The 10,210-nt window shown below is 39.4% G+C and overlaps 2 protein-coding genes across 2 annotated transcripts; both read right to left on the reverse strand.

Annotated features, from left to right (window-relative positions):
• Nucleotides 1–1,801: 1,801 nt before the first annotated feature.
• Nucleotides 1,802–2,871, reverse strand: LOC105910011 (alpha-(1,3)-fucosyltransferase 7-like). Its single transcript, XM_031578232.1, has one exon. The coding sequence runs from the start codon at nucleotides 2,866–2,868 to the stop codon at nucleotides 1,831–1,833; it is 1,038 nt and encodes a 345-aa protein (XP_031434092.1). The 5' UTR covers nucleotides 2,869–2,871; the 3' UTR covers nucleotides 1,802–1,830.
• Nucleotides 2,872–8,087: 5,216 nt separating this feature from the next.
• On the reverse strand, nucleotides 8,088–8,943 carry LOC116222863 (alpha-(1,3)-fucosyltransferase 7-like). Its single transcript, XM_031577900.1, has one exon. It carries the CDS (start codon nucleotides 8,868–8,870, stop codon nucleotides 8,088–8,090), a length of 783 nt encoding a protein of 260 aa, XP_031433760.1. The 5' UTR covers nucleotides 8,871–8,943.
• Nucleotides 8,944–10,210: the final 1,267 nt, after the last annotated feature.

Genomic DNA, 10,210 nt, shown 5'->3' on the forward strand with positions numbered 1-10,210 from the left:
GCAAAGGTGGCTGGTGTTTCTGCCATATTGTGCATGGGTTTTAGAGAAAAAGCCAAGATGAATGTTGTTCATACCGATATTTCAGATGTTTAATCCATCTACCTAATGTCAAACAATACCATTGCAAGACTTCTCTATGCTTTTTATCACACAAATACAATATAGTACTAATAACTTTTCACTATCAACAGATCACAGCAACTGTGATCACTTCTGCTGTATATAGGTCTAATTGTGCCCTAATACCCCAAAATCCCATGGCATGTACATGCCCACTCCAAATATGTTACTCAGTAAAGATGTGAGACTGACTTTGCTAGGTAATTATGTTACATCATGCATATTATGACACATACAGACGTGGACAAAATTGTTGGTACCCTTCCGTCAACGAAGGAAAAAGCCACAATGGTCACTGAAATAACTTGAAACTGACAAAAGTAATAATAAATAAAAAAATACTGAAAATGAACTAATGAAAATCAGACATTGCTTTTGAATTGTGGTTCAACAGAATAATAATTTTAAAAAAAAACGAATCAAACTGGCCTGGACAAAAATGATGGTACCCCTAGAAAAGATTTAAAATAATTTGACCATAGAGACATGTTAAACTAAGGTGTGTCCTCTAATTAGCATTACAGGTTTCTTCAAACTTGTAATCAGTCAGTCTGCCTATTTAAAATGGTAAAAAAAGTAGTCACTGTGGTGTTTGGTATCATGGTGTGTACCACACTGAACATGGACCACAGAAAGCTAAGGACAGAGTTGTCTCAGGAGATTAGAAAGAAAATTATAGACAAGCATGTTAACGGTAAAGGCTATAAGACCATCTCCAAGCAGCTTGATAGTCCTGTGACAACAGTTGCACATATTATTCAGAAGTTTAAGGTCCAGGGGACTGTAGCCAACCTCCCTGGGCGTGGCTGCAAGAGGAAAATTGATGACAAATTGAAGAGACGGATAATACAAATGGTAACCAAAGTGCCCAGAACAACTTCCAAAGAGATTAGAGGTGAACTCCAAGGTCAAGGTACATCAGTGCCAGATCGCACCATCAGTCGCTGTTTGAGCCAAAGTCGACCGAGGAGGACACCACTGTTGAAAGCAAATCATATAAAAGCAAAACTGGAATTTGCCAAAATGCATATTGACAAGCCACAGGGCTTCTGGGAGAATGTCCTTTGGACAGACGAGACAAAACTGGAGCTTGTCAGTTTCAAGTTATTTCAGTGACAATTGTGGGTTTTTCCTTCTTTACATGAAGGGTACCAACAATTTTGTCCACGTCTGTAAGTAATGCCAGTCTGTTATTACCTGTGTGGTAATGTGCTGAACCATTGATTTTGGATAGCCAATTTGAACAAACTAATGTTGTGCATTTTTCTAAGATATGCTGCGTTCTGCTCATTTATAGATCAAATGTAAATTGTATTTCAGGTGTAAATTATATAGGTGTTTTTCAGTAGTGAAGACATGTGCTACCTTACAGTGTCTGTCGGCCCAAGTGTACTGCAGCCATATCTATTTTACATAATTGAGGTGTTATGTCTCTTTTGTTCTTTTTTAGAACCTACTCTCTGTAATCAGATCTGTTTATCCTAGTTGAACAGTCCTCAGATATAAAGTTTCCCATTACAAATCAACAATATTTAAAAGTGCACACTGACATTAAGGGACACTTGGACAACCCAGGAGTCTGGGTGTGTTGTGCAGACAAATACATAACAAGCGTGTGTTGTGCAGACAAATACATAACAAGTTTACCCTTCTCTTGAGGCTGACATTCCTTTGTCTGTAACAATGAGCTTGAACTTCATAAATATATTTCTACTGCCAAGCATCCAAGTTCTCATACACCTTATATGGCGGTAGGCTACTAATTTTGGGGCAGAATTTACATGCAAGCTCCACCCAGTGTGTAATTTCAACAGTGTATTTACGTCTCCAATTGAAGTATGAGGCATAGCGTTCCCTGTCCGCAGCCAGCGTCTTGAGGAATTCTCCAAGCTCCTCTACGGAACTGAAGTCATTTACATGGATGAAGGAGTCTTTTTGTGCCACTGCTTCATACTCCTCTCGAGTAGGACCAAAGACTACAGGCACAGCTCCACTCATGTAGGCATTGCGCCATAACTTCTCTGTAATGTAGTCTCTGAAGACAGAGTTTTCAAAGGCCAGGTAGAAGGAGCAGCGAGAGATTGTAGGTAACAGTGTCTGATCATCTAGACGCTTATTTACTGCTCCACCATACACTTTGATTGGTATCACAGTTTTCAGCTTTTCGTATATAGTAGTTCTCTTATGGTGTGGTGAAAAGTTGCTCACCACCCAACATGCCAAATCAGTCTTGTCCTTTGGAATGAAACTCTCAAGTGGCTCGTGAGTTTCAGATTCCTTTGGCACCATGAATCCATAGGGTGAATAAATGTCTGCATCTTGGTGGTAGGTCATGGTCCAGTTAAAGTATCCAGCAAAGGGCTTCACATCCCCATTGTTCGCTGGGCTCTCCATGGTCAACCAGACCCACCTTTGCTTCTCTGGGCGTTTCCGATTCACAGGCAACCTTTGTTGGCCTTGGATCAGCTCACGGTTGTGAAAAATCACAATGTCTGCCTCAGACAACCGAGACTGATTATCCATCATGATACAATTGGGTACCCCGAACTTGTCTTTGCAGAAGTCGCCATCTAGATTAAACGAGTTCCCAAATGGCCAGTGCCACACTAAAATCTTATGAGTTTTGGTGCCTGTCTCTGCATTAGTAATAGTTTGATCACGGTCCAGTAATGGTAGCCCCTGGAAGAGCAGGTATCCGAGGCTGAGACTTACAAGGATGAACGTCGGTAGAGTCCATCGGTATTTCATCCATCGGGGAGACGGAAATCTCATTTTTTTTGCTCTCTCAATCTTTTTGCTGTGAATTAATAGAAAGTGTGAATTTCAATTAATAGAACATTAATAGAAATATCAAAGATAAATATAGGCTAGTCCCTGTTACTACAAACTACAGCCATATAACAACAATATCTAACTACACAAGAACCCTGAAATTAATGCTCTCATTTAAGATAAAACTCAAATACTGAAAAATGGCTGTTTTGTGTCAATTGCACAATTGCATTCAATTGCACTGTAACTCTTGAAACAACAGCAACTAGTTATAAGTCAATAAATATGCATACGCAGAAGATTCATTGTCACGTAGGTCTATTTAATAGCATAGCATAGCATACATGATGGAATTCTTGTGTTGTTCCAGCTCCACATTTGCTAGATCAAGACTGGGCATTTCTATGCTAACTCAGTCCCAGATAGCAAGAATATATCGGTTCACCGGTGGATTGGGTTGGCACCCCACTGGTGGTATGCCACTTCTGGTCAGCTCTGGGAACACCATCATCTTTAGTGTAACTGGGCTTGGATATCCAGAAGGGATCATAATGTTAGCAATTCCTGGAATTTCTAAATCATATCCTTAGCTTATTTTGAGTCTTGAATTTACCTGAAGTCATATTCACCTTGAGAGCCCTCTAGTGCCATGTACTTCTTCTGTTTAGCAGCTGATATTTTAAATAGATTATGTCAAGGACATGATTTAGATTTAGGTAAAAAAAAAAATTATTTTCTTAATAACCACACTAAGTTCATTTAAAGATGATGGTGGTGCCAGAACGGATCAAGCGTCCGGTCCATAGAAATTACTCAGTTTTCAAATAACTCCACGTATTCGTACCGTTTTCAACAATTTGATCCGACTTTTATAGCGCTGTGGGTTAAAAGTATGACTTTTCATTCATTTGCAACTGTTGGCACTAAACAAAACGAATGAGTAAACTTAAAAGGGTGCTTCCCCACATCCAGTGACAATTATTTTGTTTTTTACAGTTGCTGAGGATAGATAAAGCTTCCTTAGGATACAAAAAGACAATGGAAATGTATATTAATAAAGTGTATAATAAGGCAAGGATACACAGGACGGCAATCATGTATAAGGTTATGGAAAAACTCTATTAAGATCGTTGTCATTCATATAGCATAACATCATCATTTGCAAATCAAAATATATGTTTAACAGTAGGTTATTTACTTGAAAACAAAGCACTATGTGGATTATTTTCCATTACATATTTAGCCGCAGTGTTTATGTCTTGTCATTTAAAGATGATGGTGGTTCCAGAACGGATTAAAAGTGGCACACCACCAGTGAGGTGCCGATCTAAATCCATAGGCTATAGATTTGTTAGCTCAGCACCTCTACCACTTAAACCCATTTTTCCCTAAATGGGACCTTTCCCCGACTTTTCTTTTCACTGAAAGGACATTCATACTGAACCTCCAGTCGGCCAGATATGGTCCTGCAATGCTCCAGGGCATCCTACCACTCCCTCCGCTATCTATTAAACAATATTTGAATTCAAAATACCCAATTCGCCTTTAATTGAGTCCACCACCATGCCTGGTACGTTGACGGTTTTCTGTGCATTGTTGCTGTTGGTTGACAGGCAGCCCTCATAAATTCTTATGCACCTATGTTACTTACAAAATGATGCGTAAGGCGACTTCCTCTGCTACGATGCTCCTCTGAAGATACGTAGCGCTGCTCTCTTTTTGAACAATTGTGAAGGGATATGATAGTGACTGGCATTTAAGTGAGAAGTCATATGAAAAGGCACAGGTGTCCTCCCACTGTGGGTGTCCCATATAATTAACCAGTGACGTGCAGTCAGGGTAGGCAAGGTAGGCACTGCCCTGCCAAAATTCAAACGTAAAAATGTTTATTAAATAATTGTATTTAATAAACTTGTATTTGTATTTTTACTGATTATTCTTGTGATTTATATATGCAATATGTGTGTTATTCCAATTGTTTAGACGTTACGATGACAAATGCAGCAGTTACCCATAATCAAATCCAAAAAAAAAAAATGGTAGAATAAGCAGTGCTTTTACTGTCCATTCATTGCGGACGACAACGAAAACTCACTCGACCCTGTATTCTTTAACATGTACGTCGAAAAGCACAACTCTGCTGTGCCTTTGCACGTAAATATATTATGCCAGTAATCATCTACGTTACGTATCAAACATGGACCAATTAAAATCGAGATATTGCTGGACATTTGCGCAGCTGACGTCATTACACCAGCTAAGCGTAATCCCCACGAAATTCAAAGTCAAAATGACAGCAGCGGTATCTAACGATATCATAGAACTGAGAAATTTCTCCAAGCTCGATTTTAATGGAAAACATGAGTTACTAGCAAGAGGGAGGCCTACGCCAACCTTACATGAACTACTGCGTCTTTCAGCCCTTGCCATTCTATCAATTGAGAGCCAGAGACTATGCAAACTGAAGGCCTGTAAAGAAGAGTTTTACAACGCTGTGATCGACGTCTTCACGAGGAAAGAGCGGCGGATGGATTTTATATACAAATAATATACCGATTGGTGAGTCAGAAACTATTTTGGGCTTAATTTTGAATTGATAAGTGTGGTTGAATTAATGCCGACTGCAAGCCATTTGCCTTCATATTCAATTGAGCAGTGTGTGTTCTCATTGTTGCTGACTGACAAACATAATTTCCGCTGTGCAATAATTAAGGATGAAGATGGTTGCATTCTGATGCTGGACATTAACTGGTGTGTGTGCGTGCGTGCGTGCGTGCGCGATGATGTGTCATCCTGATTGGACATTTCTTGATATCGACCGTGCGTGTGTGCCGCGCTTGTGCGTACTGTTTTGATGTAGCCTATTCGCCTAAACAATAAATTAGGTAATCTGGCTTTCATAACTCAGTGCCTACCCTCTTACTGACATCACCGCACGTCACTGTAATTAACGTACCTCTCTGTTGCGTGTCAGGAGACGCTTATTGGCCTTTTTAACGGTGCAACGCCACTGGCGGCCTCTGACAAGTTTGAACTCCAGAGTTTAAACAACACAGTTGTATTTCTTGAGCGTCCGGTCCATAGAAATTACTCGCTTTTCAAATAACTCCACGTATTCATACCGTTTTCAACAATTTGATCCGACCTTTATGGCGCTGTGCGTTAGAAGTATGATTTTTCATTAATTTGCAACCGTTGGCACTATACAAAACTAATGAGTAAACTTAAAAGGGTGCGTCCCCACATCCAGTGACAACTCTTTTTTTTTCTTACAGTTGCTGATGATAGATAAAGCTTCCTTAGGATAAAAAAAGACAATGGAAATGTATATTAATCAAGTGTATACTAAGGCAAGGATACACAGGACAGTAATCATGTGTAAGGTTATGGAAAAACTCAATTAAGATCGTAGATCGTCAGTAGGTAATTTACTTGAAAACAAAGCACTATGTGGATTATTTTCCGTTACATATTTAGCCGCAGTGTTTATGTCTACATTATATTCATTTGGAAAAACAACTCATGACTGGCCAAACCTGCTGCACAGGCTTTCCTCCAAAATTGCTAATTCTAGAGAGTACAAATGCAGGGTGAAGCTGTGCAAGCATCCCATTGGACAGGCTATGTGTCTAGGTGTCTTGCCTTGCCTCAGGAAAGAATTCTTGTGTCAAGTGAACCGTGAGGTTTACCATCTTCACTGGGGCTGTCTGTAGTTGTTTGTGACATTTGGAATATATGTACTTGTTGGCCAAGACCACGACCTGCAAAGTAATATGTTATTTGAATAATTATTCATGATTGTGTGCCAGATCTCTCTTCAGTCATTCTTTCACTGTCTCATTCCTGGGTCTTTTCTTCTCCTCCTGGCAATCTAAACCCATTCCTCTCTTTGAGTCAGCATGCACCTGTTCCATGTGTACAATCAGCATATGTATGTCCTGGTTTCAAATAATTGCTCTATGAAGCAATTAAAACTAAACGCAAAGGTGAATTTAGGGGGATTTGGGGATTCTAGAGCCTTTATTCAATGGATTTGGAAAGCCACCTGAAACGACTGTTTGTAACTTAAGTAAAAGTACGGCGGATATGCGCTGTGGGTATAGGTTTGACTGAATTGTATATTTCACATGTTTGTTAGGCTTAAAGCAAGGAAAGAGCCAGTGTAATTTTATTCAGTTGTGGCCGGGCACACTTAACATGCTTAAGGTATTTGAAACATTAAACCAATCAACATCGCATGAAGGCAGATGTCAAAGTAACAGTGCAGATTCCAACAGAAAAAAGCAAAGGTGACTGGTGTTTCTGCCATATTGTGCATGGGTTTTAGAGAAAAAGCCAAGATGAATGTTGTTCATACCGATATTTCAAATGTTTAATCCATCTACCTAATGTCAAACAATACCATTGCAAGACTTCTCTATGCTTTTTATCACACAAATACAATATAGTACTAATAACTTTTCACTATCAACAGATCACAGCAACTGTGATCACTTCTGCTGTATATAGGTCTAATTGTGCCCTAATACCCCAAAATCCCATGGCATGTACATGCCCACTCCAAATATGTTACTCAGTAAAGATTTAAGACTGACTTTGCTAGGTAATTATGTTACATCATGCCTATTATGACACATAAGTAATGCCGGTCTGTTATTACCTGTGCGGTAATGTGCTGAACCATTGATTTTGGATAGCCAATTTGAACAAAATAATGTTGTGCATTTTTCTAAGATATGCTGCGTTCTGCTCATTTATAGATCAAATGTAAATTGTATTTCAGGTGTAAATTATATAGGTGTTTTTCAGTAGTGAAGATATGTGCTACCTTACAGTGTCTGTCGGCGCAGCCATATCTATTTTACATATTTGAGGTGTTATGTCTCTTTTGTTCTTTTTTAGAACCTACTCTCTGTAATCAAATCTGTTTATCCTAGTTGAACAGTCCTCAGATATAAAGTTTCCCATTACAAATCAACAATATTTAAAAGTGCACACTGACATTAAGGGAAACTTGGACAACCCAGGAGTCTGGGTGTGTTGTGCAGACAAATACATAACAAGCGTGTGTTGTGCAGACAAATACATAACAAGTTTACCCTTCTCTTGAGGCTGACATTCCTTTGTCTGTAACAATGAGCTTGAACTTCATAAATATATTTCTACTGCCATGTATCCAAGTCCTCATACACCTTTTATGGCGGCATGCTACTAATTTTGGGGCAGAATTTACATGCAAGCTCCACCCAGTGTGTAATTTCAACAGTGTATTTACGTCTCCAATTGAAGTATGAGGCATAGCGTTTCCTGTCCGCAGCCAGCGTCTTGAGGAATTCTCCAAGCTCCTCTACGGAACTGAAGTCATTCACATGGATGAAGGAGTCTTTTTGTGCCACTGCTTCATACTCCTCTCGAGTAGGACCAAAGACTACAGGCACAGCTCCACTCATGTAGGCATTGCGCCATAACTTCTCTGTAATGTAGTCTCTGAAGACAGAGTTTTCAAAGGCCAGGTAGAAGGAGCAGCGAGAGATTGTAGGTAACAGTGTCTGATCATCTAGACGCTTATTTACTGCTCCACCATACACTTTGATTGGTATCACAGTTTTCAGCTTTTCGTATATAGTAGTTCTCTTATGGTGTGGTGAAAAGTTGCTCACCACCCAACATGCCAAATCAGTCTTGTCCTTTGGAATGAAACTCTCAAGTGGCTCGTGAGTTTCAGATTCCTTTGGCACCATGAATCCATAGGGTGAATAAATGTCTGCATCTTGGTGGTAGGTCATGGTCCAGTTAAAGTATCCAGCAAAGGGCTTCACATCCCCATTGTTCGCTGGGCTCTCCATGGTCAACCAGACCCACCTTTGCTTCTCTGGGCGTTTCCGATTCACAGGCAACCTTTGTTGGCCTTGGATCAGCTCACGGTTGTGAAAAATCACAATGTCTGCCTCAGACAACCGAGACTGATTATCCATCATGATACAATTGGGTTGTCTTTGCAGAAGTCGCCATCTAGATTAAACGAGTTCCCAAATGGCCAGTGCCACACTAAAACCTTATGAGTTTTGGTGCCTGTCTCTGCATTAGTAATAGTTTGATCACTGTCCAGTAATGGTAGCCCCTGGAAGAGCAGGCATAGAGGCTGAGACATACAAGGATGAACGTCGGTAGAATCCATCGATATTTCATCCATCGGTGAGACGGAAATCTAATTTTTTTTGCTCTCTCAATCTTTTTGCTGTGAATGAATAAAAAGTGTGAATTTCAATTAATAGAACATTAAAAGAAATATCAAAGATAAATATTGGCTACTCCCTGTTACTACAAACTACAGCCATATAACAACATTATCTAACTACACAAGAACCCTGAAAGTAATGCTGTCATTTAAGATAAAACTCAAATACTGAAAAATGGCTGTTTTGTGTCAATTACAATTGCACTGTAACTCTTGAAACAACAGCAACTAGTTATGAGTGAATAAATATGCATACATAGAAGGTTCATGGTCATATAGGTCTATTTAATAGCATAGCATAGCAGTAGTCTATGGTATTCTTGTGTTGTTCCAGCATAAATTAAACTACATTGCTCTCTTTTTTTGTATTTTAAACATATCAACATTATTTCAATTTATTTCCACGTTATTATATTTCGTTTCCGCACATTCTGCTTCACTTTCGCTACTGCCTTCAATATACTAATAATAAAAACAAAACTCCCAGCCGGCCTGTACCACTGCTAGAGTATGCAGTGTGCGTAATTTGCGTACAGGTGGGGGTGCCACTGACTTCATCCACCATAATTTATCAGTGATGACTGAAGACAGTCAGACAATTAAAGAACGCTATGGCATTCGTAAAATATAGTCTACCATATAGGATGTAGGCCTACCTTGTTGTGTCCGTGTCTGGATGCACTGACTGCGATATGTGTTGCATTCACCTATGTACTCCATTAAATAATAATAATTTTAAAAAGTCGTCCGCTTGCCTTTTGCTCATTCGTTTTCGGGCGGTCCACTGGTGATTTTCAAACAAACAGCCCGCTGTTTTGCCACTTGTTTTAAAAACATTTTGTTTTCTTTGTTCATTCATACTTATTCATTATTTTTCACTAACCCTTAATATTTTGTATAGAAAGCAAGAATATATCGGTTCACCGGTGGATTTTGGTTGGCACCCCACTGGTGGTATGCTACCTCTGGTCCGCTCTCGGAACACCATCATCTTAAGTGTAACTGAACGTGGATATTAACAAAATAACATAAAATGTTATGTTCACCTTGAGAGCCTTAGTGTCAGCTGATATTTTAAAT

Source organism: Clupea harengus, chromosome 12, assembly GCF_900700415.2.
Source record: "Clupea harengus chromosome 12, Ch_v2.0.2, whole genome shotgun sequence".
Classification (NCBI taxonomy): domain Eukaryota; kingdom Metazoa; phylum Chordata; class Actinopteri; order Clupeiformes; family Clupeidae; genus Clupea; species Clupea harengus.